Below are 18,498 nucleotides of genomic sequence, written 5' to 3'. Positions count from 1 at the left end.
CCTCCTAAAGTCTACTCCAAAACCTCAGACAGCAGGGCCCAGAGAGAACAAACAGCTCTAGTGAAACCTCCACCCACCCCCAACAGCCATGGTAAAAAGAAGGACCCAAGGGAAAGTAGCCAAGTCCAAGGACACCAATATATAGCCAGAGAAGGGGGGCAGGGACCACCCCAAAACTTCACTGCAGCTACAATAAAGTAGCTCCCCAGGGCTGTCCAGCCAATCCTCACCCACACATCTCCTTCATAGCCTCCACTGCAAGCACTGCACACGTGAAACCAACCAACACTCTGCTCCAAAAGCAAGCTGCCGCCAGCCCCTGCCTGCCTCTATATAGTGCCACACCTCTTCAAGTCACAGCTTTCCCAGTAGCCCCAGAGGCCAAAGACTGCCCCGCCCTTCCCTCAGCCTGCAGCCTATTGGGGAGTGTAAACAGTCTCTGATGGGAAATGCACATGGAGAGAGACTGACTTCACACAGACCCTGTCCTGTTTCCCCCTTCACTCCTCAGGGGGACATTCCCTCACAGAGACCCTGTTTGGGGCTTCCTCACGCTTCAGGGGGACACTTCCTCATACAGACCCAGTCCTGAGCCCCTCTTGCTCATGGGAAGGAGACTCCGTCCCACAGATGCTGCTCCAGGCTCCCCTCACTCACTGGAATTTAACTTCAAATTGTTGACTCTCCTTTGTAGCTGGAGGATGTTGCTTTATGAAGGAAAGCATGAGCTGGGGCTCTCCTTGGCAGTAGTGCATACCAGCATCTCTCCCAAGAAACAAGGGTAAAGGCATGTCTGTGGAGAGCTTGCAGCCATGGCACTGACAAGTGTGATCTGCCCCATTCATCTCCATGAGTGCTGACTCAGATGCCGGTGATGGTGCTTTAAGTGTTGACTATTTCACTGCCCATCAAAGCATGTAATAAAGAAGTAGATCATATTATGAAACTCTAAGCAATCTACCTGAGTGACAACTCTTTTTGGTGCCATCAGCTTGGGAGAGACTGTCTTGGGGAGGGTATTACTCCATTGCAGAGTTAACTTGGGCTCTTACTCAGGAGTTGCTCCTAACCCCCTTGTGTCAACACACAAATCTCTCTCACCAAAGTTGAGAGATGCTTTCAACTGAGGGTAACCGGCTTATCTGGAGCTAGAACAGAACCAGAGTCAGGCTTTTGCTGAGGCCTTGTCTTCAATGCTAAAAAGGTGTGTTTTTTAATCTCCAGGTAACAGGCTTGTGAGCTATTCCAAAGTAAAACCACAGTGAAACAAGGCACTTTAGTTTTACCACAAACTAAACCAGGTGAGGTCTGCACAATACCCTTGCCTGGCGTTGACCTCACCTAGTTTACCTCATGTTAAAACTAAAGTGCCTTGTCTTCACAGTGGTTTTACCTCAGGATAGCTCATGCATGTTAGTTCCCTCAGTATAAAAACACACCTCTATTAGCAGTGAAGTCAAGGCCTTGAGCTGGTTACCAACCCCCTTTGCAGTAATAGTCCCACAATTCTGCCCAGGGAAGGACAGACAAGTTCTCCCACAATTTACCAGGGAAGAATCATAGAGCTGAAGCACAAAGAAGCACAGGATGTGTCCCCAGAAGCTATAGTGACACACAAGGGGGAGCACAGCACCAGTGAGGACACAGTAACTCAGGCAAGGCTTTGCAATGTGGCTGCTCACACCTGGATGCTGGTCACTTGGGCTAAGTTGGCAGTGAAGACAAACCCTAGGTGGTGGGATTGAAGAGGGTTGGGGTGTCTGACTCTCAGCCATGTTACCTGTTTCTCCAGTAGCTACTGAGGTGGAAGAAAATTGGGGTGTCTGTTTCTGCTGTGTTCTCCCCTTCCCCAGTAGATGCTGGGGCAGGAGGGGATCAGGGTATCTATCTATCTGCCATGTTCTCCCTTTCCTCTGTAGGGTGGTGGGAAGAATGGGTATTGGGGTGTGTCTCTCTCTGCCCTGTTCCCCCTTTCCCTCATAGGTAGTGGGGCAGTGGGCATTGGGTATCTGGCTTTCTGCCATGTTCCCCCTTTCCCCTGTAGATAGCTCACACCTGGGCCAGGCTAACTCAGGTTAACTCTGCAGTGAAGACACCCTTATTTTTTTCTGCAAAGAATCAAGTCCAAGCAGCCCAGATGCACTTCTGAGTCCCACTTTGGGGGGAGGGGGAGTTAACCTGAGGGAAGAAACAGAGCCCCTAGGACACACATGATCTTATTTATTTAATATTTATATTGAAGTAGTGCCTAGAAGCTGACCTGGCTAGGACCATGTTATGTTAGGTGCTGCACAAACATATAGAAAATGACAGTCCCTTTCCCAAAGAACTTAAGTCTGCACAATCTATTGCAAGTGACACCTTATTTTGGTATCTCAAGTATGCAGTGCATATTTTGTGCATCTTGCCTTTCTGTTTTTCAATGAGATATTGAATCTCTACTGTTCATATTGTTCTCACAGTGGAAACTGCCAAGGTGTACACAAAAGACGCTCACACTCACTTTCATTGTACTTACTTGTCCTACTAAGAGCTTTTGCTAATTAAAATTAAAATTAAAACTAAATAATGTATATATGGTTTATTGTATTTCACTAAATGTATTTGGATGGGAAAACCAAACTGGTCATGATCATTTCTTGATTCTCTTGCACCAGTGCAATGCTGGGTTCACAACATGGCAGAACAATGTTATTATCATTTTGAAATTTTTCATTAAAATCTGTGAATATTGTATTTGTATTAAGTTGTTAGCCCTCTCAAGCATATACACCATAACTTTTATAATATCTTCAGAAAATTGTTGGTCTAAAAGAAGCCAATAGTATTAATTTTTAAAAAGCCATCTGTGTGCAAACATGTAATATACTCTTGAGTTTCTTTCTGTCCCGAACAGAAAACCCAGGTGCTCATCAAAATAATAATTTTGTACATCTCTCACAAAGATAAGACATAACTTTGTAAAAGTCTTTTACTGGTTTACACTGTACCTATTAGCCTCACAGCTCTTGTCTGGGAAATCAGGTGGAAGGGATCTTTATTGGATTTGTACCTCTCAGTTCAGATAAAAGGGTAAATGTAATTTTAAGGTCCATTTAGTGGTAGGGTGTCAGTAGTTCAGTTTTCTTTATTTGGTACACTTAGGCACCAATTCTGGAAAGTGATCCACAAGAGCTGACCCTTCTGCCGGTGCAGAATCATTTTACAGTACCTGCCACAGAAACTCTCAGTACAATTTACAAGGGTGGTAAAGATTCTTACTTTTCATTGGTCTCCTAAGTCATACTGTGTCTGTGTAAATTTAGTGCTTGTGAAAGTTACAGAACTGATAGCAGTATTTGTCTATTGTAGAGTTTTATAAGGCGTCTGCATACATGAACCAACTTGCAGGATTGGGGCCTAAGTCTATGGGCGGCGGGTATCATAGGCTGGGGGAGGCTGTGTCTCCCCAAACAGCCAGGCTTCGCCCCAGCCATGCTTCATCCCCAGACCCCCTCCTGCATCTCACTGCAGTTCCCCCGTGCAGTGGCCCTGGCTTGGCGCTCCGGGAGGGGCCCTGCGGCTGTGCCACCCGCCCTCCTAGTGCTCCGGGGCTAGCGGGGGGATGCCTCCTGGCACTCTGGGGCTGGGGACCAGCAGCCATGGGTGTGTGTGTGTGTGTGTGTGTGTGTGCAGAAGGGCTGGGGTTGGGGTTAGCCTCCCCCAGCCAGTGGTTCACGTGCCACCCATGCCTAAGTCCTTTGTATATATTCACAGAACAAGTATAGCAGTGGCAGTTGAAGCTTATGCACATTGCCATTGTTTCAAGTCTGACCTAGGGTGACTATCTCTAGAGGTGAAAGGGTAGATCAGTCTCCATCCTTAGTCATTCTTGGTCTCTTTGATGAAACTGACAGTGAATACTAACTGGTGATTTTTGTGATGTGGCCACTGAGATCTGAACAGAAAGCAAACTCATTTCTCAGCAGGGCACCAAAACTCATCAGATTGTAACAACTTTTGGTTACTACTGACTAAGTAGTGAAAGCCCCATCACAATTATCCAGTCCCACATAGGAAAAATTCTTAATCTTTAACGCCGCTCCATTTAAAATAAATTCTTTTTCAAGAGTTTTAAACATCACATTTTACTAAAGATACAGATAAGATATAACAGCTTATTAAAGAGTAGCTAATGCCTTGTGAAAAATGTTTATAACAATCTGCCTAAACACAATTCTGGATCTATGTGATCTTTTCATTATTTTGTTCCTCCCACCCATTTTGTAATAAGTTACATGAAAACAGGATCTTTTTTGGATCGCCTCTGCAATAGTATACACAGAATTATCAATATGTTTGCAGTCATAGCTATTATGCACTGTATATTTATACACTGTGCACTGAATGCTCCTTTCTTCATTGGTGATCTTTTTCTTATTTAATAAAAATAGCTCATCTTAAAACAGTAAACGGAATAAAAAAATCAATGGTATTTTCTTACTTTATTTTTACCTTTAATATTGAAAAGGACAGAATCTTATTTATACCAAATGGTGTCTCCCCTTGAGCTTGTTATTTAAATCAAAGTAAGCTAGATGCCTAAAGAAGAAAAATACAAATATCAATCCCATGGAAGAGGAAATCAACGGGAGCTCTTCTAGACACTTACTCCAGTGCTTAACTTTACTATCCCACACAGTCCCGTTAAAAATCACTAGGACTGCTCATGGCAGGAGTAATGAGTTGGGTGGAATGGTTTTTGGGGTTGCATTAAAACCCCATTGATATTGATTTGTGCGAGCTCACCCTGTAATTAAGTAAGCATAAGCCCCCACCTAAGATTAAAAGAGCATCTGAACCAGTCCAGGAGCTGTTGGCTGAGTATTGTTTTGGGCATGTGGTAAGGCAGAAAAGACAAAAGACAAGAACAGAGAGAGGCAGAAGGGCATAGGCCTGAGAAGTAGGGGTGCAGGGGGTACTGCAGCACTCCCAGGTTTTATGTAGGGCTGCTGGCCCCACACCCCGCTCCCCAGCTGCTGGCTTGGCGCATAAATCCTGGGGGTGCTTCCCATGCCTATGCCCGGCTCTCCACCCGCACGCTACTCCCCAACCCCTCACCTCACATGGGGCTCAAGTCCTGGCCACCAGCCCCACTCCCCACCCACTGTGCCCAAGACCCCACTCCCAGCCCCACGCCTGGGGCCCCACTCCTGGGGCCCCAGCCACCAGCCCCACTCCCCAGCCCCATGCCTAGCCCCACCCCCCGCTCCCAGGCTTCCGCGGCCAGCCACCCCACCCCCCACTCCTGCGGCTCAGGTCCTGGGGTCCCAGCCGCCAGCCCCATGCCTGGCCCTAAGCTCCCAGGGCCCTCTGCTCTTGACTCCACACATGGGGTTGCAGCTGCCAGGCCCTGCTGGGGGCTCCACTCCTGGCCCCACTTGCAACTGTGGCTTTGGCCCCCTTACCCCATCCAGATCTCCCCCTCCCAGAGACATAGCTCTGCTCCCAGCCTTAGCAGGGCAAGGGGGAAGATAGGGGTAAGCAGGCTGGATTTCAGCACCCCCACTACTAAAAGTGTTCCAGCACTACTGCAGAGAGGAGGAAAAAAAGCAAGAAAGCCAAGCAGCAATATAACCATGCAAACATCACAAACCAGGATGTGGGGGCTCAGACCTAGTGGTTGGAGCAAGAGTCAGGAACCACAGCCAGAGGTCACAGCCATCACCAGGAAACCAAAGCCAAGGGGGTCAGTATTAGAATTACAAAGCCAGTAGGGAGAAGAAAGATAACACAAGCATTGAATAGCCAGAAAGCACCTCTTGCTGTTGGGGTTAAGAGCAGGTTTGCTGACTTCCCCAGCCAATCAGGAAGTGGAGTCAATCAAGTAGCCCTGCTGTGGTTCAGCTGTGCTCATAGGCTGCTTGAAGACTGGGCAGCTACAGCTGCAAGTTCTCAGTCCATCCTGACAGTGATCCTAGAAAAAGACAGAGAGCCAGGGCTTGGCTCTGTTGGCAAAAGAGGCTTGAAGCTGTAAGCTAAGAAACAGCTCCTTTTGGTCTCAATTCCTCCTGCCTTTTGAGAAGGACTTTGTATGTTCCCTGTAAATAAATAACACTGCATTAAGGAAAATACCAGACTCCATCAGTCTCTACTTCCACCCTCAACTTTGATTGCTTGGTTCAAAAAGGGGCAACAGTAGTAAAATTAAACACATGCATAAGTGTTTGTGGGATTGGGGCCCTAATTTGTACTAGGGGCCTGATATTGGGAGTCTTTCCATTGACTTCAATGGGGTTTGGATGAGGCTGAGGAGGGGGGCAGTAGAAGCAGAAGCGATTGGGGACTGTATAGGCAGAGAGGGCCCTAGAACAGGGGTTCTCAACCTTTTTCTTTCTGAGGCCTTCCCAACATACTATAAAACCTCAATGGCCCATCTGTGTCACAGCAACTGATTTTCTGCATATAAAAGCCAGGGCTGGCATTAGTGGTTAGCAAACAGGGGAATTGCTTGGAGCCCCAGGCCACGGGGAGCCCCATGAAGCTAAGCTGCTCTGGCTTCGGCATCAGCCCAGGTGGTGGGGCTCAGGGCCTCGGGCTTCAGCCCCATGCAGTGGGGCTTCGGCTTTCAGCCTTGGGCCCCAGTGAGTCTGATGCTGGCCCTGCTTGACGGACCCCATGAAACCTGCTCACGGCCCCCCAGGGGATCCCAGACCCCTGGTTGAGAACCACTGCCCTAGAGGAGCAGGACAGTAGGATGGGGAGGTTGCAGTAGCTGGCGTGGTGGGTAGAATAGGAGCAGAGGAGGTCAGGAATAGGGAGGAAGGGTCAACAACAGAGGAGGGGGACAGGAGTCAGGGTGAAAGGGGATTGGATAGGAGCAGAGTGGATGGACAGGACGGAGCTTGGATATGTGGGGGGATCAGGGCCGGCGCTTCCATTTAGGCAACCTAGGCAGTCGCCTAGGGCACCAGGATTTGGGGGGGGCAGCATTTTGCCGCCCTTGGCGGCAATTCGGCGGTGGGGGGTCCTTCCGTGTTCCGGGTCTTCGGCGGCAATTCTGCAGCGGGTCCTTCACTCACTCCGGGACCCGCCGCCGAAGTGCCCCGAAGACCGGGAGCACGGAAGGACCCCCGCCTAGGGCACCAAAAACCCTGGCGCCGCTCCTGGGGGGGATACGAGCAGAGGGAGAGAAGGGCAAGGAGCTGGTATGGAGGAGTGGATGGGAAATAGGGACAGGGGCTGGGTTGGGATGGGTGGGTAAGAGCAGATGGGGAAGGAGATGGGCTAAGGGCAGAAGTATCTATAACCATTATCTCACACTCCTATGCAGAACCTGAAATTGAGCTCATGAGTCCTGTCGCCAAAAAGCTGTGAAGCCTTTTGGCAAAGTGTTCTAGTGACTGGTTCACATAGAGGATAACAGGCTTCTACTGTTACCATTAGCTCAAGTGGTAGAGGTATGTGCTGTGGATCTAAACATTGGACCCTGCTAATGACCCAAGTTATGGGTCTGTAGGGTTCCTCATCATGGTATTTCTGTTTTTTTAATTAGAAAATGACATAAAGGTTGCAAAGTCAAGCACTCAAAAGTTAGGAAATGCCAGGATTACGGTTGCCTGTCACACTACTAGGCATATGTAATTTTACTGACAAAAAACTTTGTTAACACAGAGTTAAGGTTACCTGGTGATATCTTATGCCCTTCCAGAACATAAACTTAAGCAAAACTCAAATTTCTGAAAACCAGGAAATGTAGAGTTAAGGTACATACCAATTTGATCTCAACTCTGCCCTGTGAAGCTGGCAATAGCTACTGGGAATTTTCTGCATGCACTCCAGCTGCATTCACTGTGTTATGTGTAGCTGTATTGCATGGTGAAAGGATTAGTTGGAGCAGTTTGTCAGAGCTGTGTTTGTGATATGAGGTGAGTCGGGGGGCGCATGCCCCTCTGGGAGCAGGTTGAGTCCCTCTCCCAGATCCCTGTGTGTGTGATCAAAGGAAAGAGGTGCATGTGTACACTGAGAGATCCAGAATGCCTAATTTCAGCACTGCATTGTGTAGGTTGTTTCAGTAATAGGGCACAGGGGTCTTCCTGCCATGGGGATTGTCAGCAGTTAGGTGGGAGATGAGTATGGTCTGTGGGTTTAATGAAGGATAAGCAATGTTAGATGGCATCATGTGCATAAGGATGAAGAGGTTGTAAAATTTAGCATATATTCTTTCTGTGGAGTAGGCTAAGTATAAATTTGAGTGGAGGGCCGGCATAGGTAGCTCCTGTTCAGTACAGTGCAAATGCAGAGTGCAAGTGTAACCCAGGTGCCTAATAGGGAGATATCTCTTTAAGAGACCCATTGAGGGGAGGTAGGAGTGAGTTGGGTCTGGGTCATTGTTGCTAGGCAGATTTAGCACTCCACATCCAGAAGCTTCTGGAATTGGATGTGGTAGTTTCGGATATGCTCCAATGGGTTCCCTTGTTGCTGGGGTCAGACTGCATGAGGGCAAGCAGTCAGGGCAGCTGCTTTAGTAAATGCCATATGTCCTGTGTGGTGAGTTGGGAGAAGCTGAGGCCAGGAGCAGAAAGCAGGTTGTTGTCCCTAACTTGGAGGCATTTTGCAGCAGGGTTTTCTTTAAATCTGTACATTTGTGACTTAACTGAGTGATTGGTTAATCAGTTAGCTGACTGGCTAGCAGTGATTTCAACAGAGGAATAGTCTGTATGGATTCCAACTGAAGATTCCTATAAGCAAGTGGAGGGAAGATGTTGTTTTAAACTCAGTTGACTGTCTAGATTTGGTTATCAAAGACTCTGAGACTTAGGTGAACTAAACCTAAGCTTTTGGGAACTCTCAGTTTCTTCAGGGACTAAACTCTTCAGATTTTGGTTTGTTTTCTTTCTTTATGTTTATGTATAACTGTGAAGACAATGTCTGTGGGTTATAAAATAGCCATGTTATGCTGTAAAAATTAGATTATTTGTTTCTTTATTATAAGATTTTATAAAGTTATTTAAATAACTTCATTTCTTTAGTTCCTTTTGGGACTTGAATGTGGGGAGTTTCACGGTGTGCAATCCTTGCTGAAAATCCTTAGAGATTGAACCCTGGGTCTCTAGCTACTTTTTCATGGGAGTTTTTGTTGTTGGTTTTTTTTTTTTTTTTAAAGGCACTGGAGAAGGGCAATGAAGTGAACTCCAGCCAACCCAAAGGTTATACAAGTATGTGTGTTGGGTGTATTGGGGCATTGCTCAAAGAGGGCAGAGTTAAGGTTGTGTGGGTATTTACCTTAACACTATATTTCCTGGGATTTAGAAGTCTGAGTTTTGCTGAACTCAACATTCTGAAAGGGCATGAGATATCATCGGGCAACCTTAACTCTGCATTAAGTTTTTGTCTGTTAATTTTTTTAAGCAGAAAGAAGTGTTGTTGGTAGGAGTTAGTAGTCATTTAGGCAGTTGTAGTTATGTAGGTTTGCAATTGACATGCTATTGTGGCCAGGTAATAATTATACCTAGCTGCTACATAGTGTTTTCATCAATAGAGCTCGAAGCACTTTACCCAGAAGGGAAAACATCATTATACAGATGAGGAAATTGAGGCACAAAAAATGACTTGGGAGGGGCTCTACACTTCCATCTACAGTACAGGGGGCTTGGAGAGGTGTGAAGTGGCCAGTCATCTCAATGTGATATTTTCAGACGAATGAGAACACCTTGTTGCGATGAATACAGCCTGAAAAATAGCTCTGAGACATAGAAACTTCTCCATTCATCTCAATGGGTGGCCTAGTACCCCTCCTCCCCCACACCTACCCCAATGCTAGTGCTTGAGAACCTGTGATATACATCAAGCATGCCCGTTCTCAACTCCTCACACCAGTCTCAGCAGTGTATTCTTGGTGCATGCTCCCAGCATACCTGTTCTCAGCTCTCCACTCAGCTTTCCAGAGGGGCAGGGCTTCTCCAGATGCTGGCTCACATGAGCCTCCAGATCTTGGCTCACCTGGGGGTAGGGAGAGGGGCTCTACATACTAGAGGGACAGGGTGTCCCCAGATCCTTGCACTCAAATGGGAGGCAGAGAGAGATGCTTGGACACCCACGGAGGGACAGCCTCCCACCCCCAGATCCCAGCACACACAGGATGGGAGAATGTGAGGTTGACAGGCGCCCAGGACCCCTAATGCCCCCCACTCATCCTGCTACCTGCCTACATGTAACCCCTTCCAGTATCTCACCTCTTCCCTTGCAATTTCCTAATCCCTACATCTTCCCCCCCCCCCCCCGCAACAGGAGTCCCCATCCCTTATCATGCGTCCCTATTTATCCCTCTTCCCATAATTTCCCTCTGCTTGCTGCAGCCCCAAAGCCCTCTTCTCCTATTCCCCCCACCTCCATTTCCCTCTCCTCTCCCAGCAAGCATTTATGTATGTCATTTATTTTTCTTTTGGAAAATACTTTGGGTGTCTTGTGAATTTTCTGCTTGTAGTAGGGTTACATTTCCTCAGCATAACCTGCCTTCTCCCCCGCTAAAACCCTTTGACAGAGGCCGATGGTAGCAACATGTCTACATTTCATTTTCAGATTTCTGCCCAAGGTTGGGTTTGAATTTGCGGTGCTTGAGTGGTGTGCAGGTTTAATTGGCATAATATGTCCAGGCCACACAGAGCCGGTGAATAGCAGATGGCTAGCCACCCTCTTGGGCACTCTATCTGCATATGACCAGTGTAATCCTTTTAATGTGTGAGCGTTAGGCATGACCCTGTCTGTAGAACCTAACTCTTTCTTGAATAGTGTTTCCAGTATTGCTTCTCCAAAGGGATAGTGAATGGCAAGCACTAATTGGGTTAGATGTTTGGTCCCCAAAGGGTCTCGGGCACTCATCAGAGACCTGGCTTGCAAAAAATGTTCATAGAATCTGTCATGCTTAAGGAAAGATGTTTTTGGGGAGACTGTATATCAGGCACCTTGTGCTCAAATGGCCCCAAAATTAGCTCATTAACCCTAACCCATGCCCCCATAAGGCACACCAAATTTCAGAGCAATCCAAGTAACCATGCAGATTTTAGAGCACTTAGAAGAGTCATCCATTAAACAGAAAGTGACTCTTAACTTTAACTACAGTGGAGCTGGCCCTCTGCTATAATACATACTCAGAAATTGTCTTCAAAGAACATGGTTCTGGATATTTAGCCAAGAAAGGGACTTCACTGCTAGCCTGTGGTATGTAATTTTTCTGACTGAGCTGGTTTGCTACTACTGGCGTGAGCTATTCATGTCTAGTACTGACAGTTGTAGTTCAATCCTTGCTTATTTTCAATTGCTTGTTAAGACTTCAGCTTGAACAGCGAGGCTTCCGTTTGAACCAGCGAGAGACAAATAGTGATCATCTTGCCTAGAGAAGTCTCTTAATGTTATGCTCTACTTGGCACCCATGGATTTCCACAAGATTTTCTATATTTTTTTCACCCCTTCAACAGAAATATCTTTGCGGGAGACTGTACATTACTTAGTCTCGATCCCAATGGACACTAGGATTAGTGTGTTGAAGAGGTCATTTCCCCCATTTCACTCCAAATTGAAGCCAAGATTAATTGTGGTATTCACCAGCCTCTAAAACAAGTTAGGTTATAGAAACTCTCTGTGAGCTCACTGAAGCAGCACTAATCTCACTGCTCTCAATGAGGGTCTCTTTCTTTGATCAACTCATTCTCTCTCAGCAGGCCAAAAAATAGCCACAGGATACGAGTGCTTAGTTTACAATCATGTTAATTTTGCTTCTAGTTTGTCTTTAGCCATTGGAGATTAATGAATAAAAGTGGTATTTAAATTTACAACCAGTTCTCTTCTAATCATTTGGCAGTATATGGCTTGTAGTTTGCTACTTTGATTACCTGAGCCAGTCTTCTGAAAGACTCCTCTGTTTCATTTAAAGCAAGACTTTTCAATAGATGGAGTGCAACCTACAGGTGAGTTGTGAGGAGTTGTTTCCTGATAGCTACCCCATGGGTTGAAAAAAAAACAATTCCTAAAATTTCATGGTCTCCCAGTCCCAGCAGAAGATCATGAGGGGAGGTAAGGAGCTGCTAGTTCTCTCCTTGCTACGCGCCCTCTGACCCACCTCTATTGCACACTTACCCAATCCCAAAGAAATTGTTCATCCTCCTCCTACTCTACTCCCTCTTTCCATACACTGCTCAACTCTGGTGCTGCCCCGTAAAAGAGAAGTCTCTCTCTCAATACACTTCAGAGTAAGAGCAAACTAGGACTGATTATTAGAGAACCAGGAGTTTGCTGAAAATCTCTTTTTGCCACCTCTCCTCCCTTTAGCATGGCTAGCTTTGGGTTTATGACAGTAGGATGGATTATACAGCTCCTTCCACACATAAGGTATCTAAACAACAATCCTCCACCCAGACCCTACCAGTTCTTGAAAATCATTGCAACACATAGGTTATATAGACAGAATCTTTAAAATCTTCTTGCCCAACAGCCCAAGAACCAGCTCTGTTCAATTGAGCACCTCCAGAATAGGATGGAAAACTGATAGAGCATAGGAAGGGGGCTTTTAATGGTTAGTTACTCAGTAAATGAGTTGTTTCAGGACATGCAGAGAGAAGCTTTAGGTGTGAGGGTAGGAGTTCACATTAATTTGATATTTGTGAAACTGAGTGGAACACTTATATGATCTTGATTATTAGAATTCTCATAACTATTCCGTGACCTTTGTATTTCTCAATATTAGAAACTAGGGGAAGTTTACTGGTGCATGAGATGTATTTCTATATTATGTCATTACCATTCATTATTTCTAGAGTGCTGTAAGTTTTGTTTTTTCTCCACTGTTTGTCTCTTGTCATATGCTAAGATTGTAACCTCTTTGGACAGGGACTGTCTTTTTATTACATGTATGTATAGTGCCTAGCACAATGGGGCCTTGATTACAGCCTCTGAGGCCTTGGCTACACTTGGGAATTCACAGCGCTGCCGCGGCAGCGCTGTGATGCGCGAGTGTAGTCGCGCCGCCAGCGCTGCCCGAGAGCTCTCGCAGCGCTGTATGTACTCCACCTCTCCGAGGGGAGTAGCTTGCAGCGCTGTGAGCGAGCGTGCAGCGCTGCAGGCGCTGATTACACTGGTGCTTTACAGCGCTGCACTCGCGCTCGGGGGGGGGGGGGGGTTCACACCCCTGGGTGCAGCAAGTTGCAGCGCTGTACAGCGCCAGTGTAGCCAAGGCCTAAGTCAGAGGTGGGCAAACTACAGTCCACGGGCCACATCCAGCCCACGGAACTGTCCTGCCTGGCCCCTGAGTCCCGGCCGGGGAGGCTAGCCCCCGGCCCCTCCCCTAGTGTTCCCCCTCCCCCACAGCCTCAGCGCGCCGCGCCGCCCGCGCTCTGGCCTGCCGGGTAGCGTGGCTGGCTCTGGCATGGTAAGGGAGTGGGGGGTCCCAGGAGGCAGTCAGGGGACAGGGAGCAGGGGGCGGTTGGATGGGGCGGAGGTTCTGGGGGGGGGGTCAGTCAGGGGATGGGGAACAGGAGTGGGGGTTGGATAGGCATGGGAGTCCCAGGGGGCCTGTCAGGGGGTAGGGGTGTGGATAGGGGTCGGGGCAGTCAGGAAGAAGGTGGGGTCCCTGGGGGGTGGTTAGGGGTGGGGAGGGAGGGATCAGGGGACAAGGAGCAGAGGGGGTTGGATGGGTCGGAGGTTCTGAGGGGGGCAGTCAGGGGGCGGGACGTGGGAGGGGGCAGATAGGGGTCGGGACCAGGCTGTTTGGGGAGGCACAGACTTCCCTACCCGGCCCTCCATACAGTTTTGCAACCCAAATGTGGTCCTCAGGCCAAAAAGTTTGCCCACCCCTGCTCTAAGTGATAGTGCAGTATTAATAATTCATGGCGCTGACTCCAGCTGCAGTTTGATTACTGTGTTTTCTGTAAAAAGGGTTTATAATTTGCTAATGGCCAGGGGAAAGTAATGCCTCAGACACAAGTTAACACCGGTAGCAGAGAGGACAAACTAAAAGTTGTGTAGATATAGACAGCTAGTTATGACTTTGAATCCCTCATGGCTGGTAGCCTTAGTGTTAGAGGATATTACATTAGAAGTGGAAAACCTCCCAGCAAAATCAGGAGAGGGACTTGTTCTTATGTTTCATTTGGAAGCAATGACAATGGGAAAAGTAAATTAGAAGACAAATGTAATCCAACACAAAAATCTTTTGTTAAAATCAAGTTAAGGTTGAAGGCATTTATCAGTGTTTTTAGTGTATATTACCTTTCAAAAATGTTAGAGCTAAAAAAAAAAAAAAAAAAATCAATAAGAACAACAAAAATAGAAAATGTGCACCACAAAACGGTCTGCAATTTTTTAAACAAAATTGTGATTTTTAATTTGCCATTCTCTGTGCACTCTTCACTGTAATTAACCCAGTTGTGTCCACGGAGCTTCTAGGATCTGAAGCAAGTCTCCACATCTGTGCAGTGGCCAAAAATACATGTTATACACATAAGGTAGGGAAAGGTGAACATGCCAGGGGACATGCAAAATTAGGGGATTTTTTGACAGCACAGTTTGCACTGTTCAACATTTGGTCTGTGCACTGTGTTTGATAACTGGTTGTGGTGTGGGTTAATTACTGATGTTTAGGTGTTCTAGTGGCAGCTGGCTAGCCTGGCAATGCTCTAATATTGTTAATTTTGTAATACAAATGATGTGATCATTACATCACATCTTATGTGTATTTTGAATAATAAAGATAAATACAGGGTATGTACAGTGGCAGATTACCCACTGGGCTAACGGGGCCTGTGCCCAGGGGCCCAAGCCAATTGGGAGGCCCTGGAAAAATGGGCGCCCCCGCACCCTGACCCGCTCCATCCACTCATCCAGCACTCCTGCCAGGGAATGGAGTCAGGGGGTGGGGGCTTGCCCTGCTCCCTCCGCCCAGTGCTTCTGCTGGGGAGTGGGGTTGGGGTGTGCAGGGCTTGCCGTGCTCCACCTGCCTGGCACTTCTGCCGGGGAGCGGGGGAAGCCCCCGCACTCCGATTCTGCTCCCCAGCAGGAGTGTGGGTGTGGGTGGGGGGGGGGGGGATGACTGTTTGTTCAATATCTTCGTTAATGATCTGGAGGATGGCGTGGACTGCACTCTCAGCAAGTTTGCAGATGACACTAAACTGGGAGGAGTGGTAGATACGCTGGAGGGTAGGGATAGGATACAGAGGGACCTAGACAAATTAGAGGATTGGGCCCAAAAGAAACCTGATGAGGTTCAACAAGGACAAGTGCGGAGTCCTGCACTTAGGACAGAAGAATCCCATTCACTGTTACAGACTAGGGACCAAATGGCTAGGAAGCAGTTCTGCAGAAAAGGACCTAGGGGTTACAGTGGATGAGAAGCTGGATATGAGTCAACAGTGTGCCCTCGTTGCCAAGAAGGCTAACGACATTTTGGGCTGTATAAGTAGAGGCATTACCAGTAGATCGAGGGACGTGATCATTCCCCTCTATTCAACATTGGTGAGGCCTCATCTGGAGTACTGTGTCCAGTTTTGGGCCCCACACTACAAGAAGGATGTGGAAAAATTGGAAAGAGTCCAGCGGAGGGCAACAAAAATGATTAGGGGTCTGGAGCACATGACTTATGAGGAGAGGCTGAGGGAACTGGGATTGTTTAGTCTGCAGAAGAGAAGAATGAGGGGGGATTTGATAGCTGCTTTCAACTACCTGAAAGGGGGTTCCAAAGAGGATGGATCTAGACTGTTCTCAGTGGTACCAGATGACAGAACAAAGAGTAATGGTCTCAAGTTGCAGTGGGGGAGGTTTAGGTTGGATATTAGGAAAAACTTTTTCACTAGGAGGATGGTGAAGCACTGGAATGGGTTACCTAGGGAGGTGGTGGAATCTCCTTCCTTAGAGGTTTTTAAGGTCAGGCTTGACAAAGCCCTGGCTGGGATGATTTAGTTGGGAATTGGTCCTGCTTTGAGCAGGGGGTTGGACTAGATGACCTCCTGAGGTCCCTTCCAACCCTGATATTCTGTGATTCTATGATTCTATGACTGCAGGCAGAAAGGGTGGGGAGAGGCCCCCACTTGCTCTGGCCCAGGAGCCCACAAAAGCTTAATCTGCCTCTGGGTATAGAGGTATTTGCTTCCCCCAGAAGGCCAAACCATGGGCACATGAGTCCCATCAATAGTGCAGTTTGGAAAGCCCATTCGCTCAAAGCCAGTAATTATTTTAGGAGTATTGTTTATGCCCATCACTTTTGCATAAATCACATGCCTCATCACTTCAGAACCTCTGCCACCACTTTACCTACAGTTGACTTCCCAACATCAAACTGGTTAGCAATGGATCTGTGACAGTCTGGAGTAGCCAGCTTCCAGATGCTTATAGCAACCCGCTTCTGGTCTGATGTGGCTGCCCTCATGTGTGTGTTGTGATGCTGGAGGGTTAGGGCAAACAGCTTGCAAAGCTCCAGAAATGTAGCTTTCTTCATGCGAAAGTCCTGGACCTACTGCTGGTCATCCCAGGTCCACTTGATGATGTGATCCCACCAGTCTGCACTTGTGGCTCTGCTCCAGAAGTGCCAGTCTATGCAGGGGGCATCTGTGGCTATTCTGAGAGTCATGAGCGGCATCAGCCAGTTGGGATCTTCTATGTATATATCCGCCTCCTCCTCCTGCTCCATCATGAGTTCTGTCAGGTTCCTTCTGTGGGTCAGAAAACGCCACCAAAAGGTCCATCAGCATCTCATTTCAGCTCTGCCTGTTTCCTGAAATAGGAGTAAAAGCCCAAGCAAGAGAAATTCTTCAAATGGTGACTCCTCCACATTGCTGGGAGTGTGCAGACCAAAATGATGGCTCAACAAAATGTGCTGGCAGGCTACAAAAACTTCCTGTGATGTGGGGTGGTCTGACGGGGAGACAGTTAAGTTTTCCCACACAACACCATGAACAAAGTGCTAGAGTGGCCACATTTTGGGAGGGCACTAGGTCGTTTTGGATATGATTGGTTGGACTCAGGTCTGCCTACTGCAGTGTGGACTCTGAGGTCCTGGTGTGAGACCTGGGCTCAAAAATTCTTAACCTGGGGTCTCCAATGAGTGTGGACAGTCAAGCCCTGGGCTTTCAAACCCAGGGTCCATGAACTGGGCTTACAGTGAGGAACTCTCAAATCCCTGGCTTCCTGCTGTACCTTGGTTGTTTCTTGGGCCTTGAGGAAACCATGGGCTAGATCCTCAGTTGGTGTAAATTAACAGAGCTCCATGGAAATCAATGCGAGTTTGCCAGTTTTCATCAGCTCAGGATCTGGCCCACGATTTAAAGGAAAGCTTCAGGAGAATAAAAAATAGTTTCCAAGTATCTGATTGAATGTAAAACACTAAATCACTAATGAGAACTTCTTATAAATGCTCCTTGTATAAAAAGTTAGATATGAAATTACTGAGCTGGAATCGGACCCATAGTCAGTGTGATCAGGAGGATGCGACCTGCAGGCAGTCACAGACATAGCCCTCATCCCACAATGAGCTCTCTGTGGGTGGACACCTGTGTAGGTGGAGCCCTATTGACCTAGAAGATTTCCTCAGCTCTTATTAGGTAAATTCCATATTTGTTCTGGGTTTTTAAAGCTTTTGTTGTTGTTTACTGCATGTATTCACCAACTACTTACACTTCTGGTCAATGCTGGAGGTGCAGGGGGACCAAAAGAGTGTAGGCCGGCTCTACAAACTCCAGCTGTTCCCTTTGTGTCTGCCTCCATTTTGTGCTCCCACTCCTGATAGACATAATCAGGATGCATTTCCTGTGTAATTATTATTAAACAATGTGACAAGGAACTTGGGAAGGGAGGAAACGGTTACAGAATAAGGTTATGTGGTTACGTAGTTTTATGTGCATATCCTGAAGCTGTTTTACATGTTTGTATATAAATATGTATACATGAACATAGCACTGTTGCCTTGATGACTAGTAAGCAGAGGTCAAGGGGGCAGAGTGCACATTGTAGGCAACTAGGAAAGCAGCTCCTCTATGTGCTTTCAACCATGTAAAAGTTTCGCAGTTCACCTTCACTGTGTCTTCTTTCATTACAAGTAAGGGACCTAATAGCCAGTATGTTATACTCCCCCCTGTCCACCAGGGACTTGATATCTAGTCTAGTTCAGTGGTTCTCAACGTATTACACAATGTGTTACCTGGGCTGCAGGGGCTGGGTGGCAGGGCAGCGGTAGCCCGGGACCTTGACTCTGGACCCCCACCATGTGGTGCTGGCTGGCTGCCCACCCCGGACCCCCGCCGCACAGCTGCACCAGTCAGACCCTGGACCCCGTGGGGCCAGCTGGCAGCCTCAGACCCCAGACCCCACTGGGCAGGCAAGCAGTCCCAACCCGGACCTCCGCTGCGCTGGGCCAGCCGGCTGCCAGCCCCAGACCCCCTACTGCACTGGGCTGACTGGCTGCCCCGACCCCCGCTGCGGATCCCAGCACGCAGGCCAGCCTTTAGCACACAGCTGAACTGGGCTGCAGCTGTGTGC

The 18,498-nt window shown here is 47.7% G+C and overlaps 1 protein-coding gene across 1 annotated transcript in view; it reads right to left on the bottom strand.

Moving 5' to 3' along the window:
- Positions 1-16,654, bottom strand: part of PAPOLG (poly(A) polymerase gamma) — a 75,746-nt gene extending 59,092 nt beyond the window's left edge. Inside the window, exons 1-2 of the mRNA XM_065401489.1 lie at positions 16,482-16,654; positions 14,242-14,259 (exon numbers count right to left, since the gene is read on the bottom strand). Of these exons, the coding sequence (XP_065257561.1) occupies positions 14,242-14,259; positions 16,482-16,654 (191 nt within the window). The remainder of the gene's footprint in view (positions 1-14,241; positions 14,260-16,481) is intronic.
- Positions 16,655-18,498: the final 1,844 nt, after the last annotated feature.

Source organism: Emys orbicularis, chromosome 3, assembly GCF_028017835.1.
Source record: "Emys orbicularis isolate rEmyOrb1 chromosome 3, rEmyOrb1.hap1, whole genome shotgun sequence".
NCBI classification, from domain to species: domain Eukaryota; kingdom Metazoa; phylum Chordata; order Testudines; family Emydidae; genus Emys; species Emys orbicularis.
This window is presented reverse-complemented; position numbering and strand designations above follow the sequence as displayed.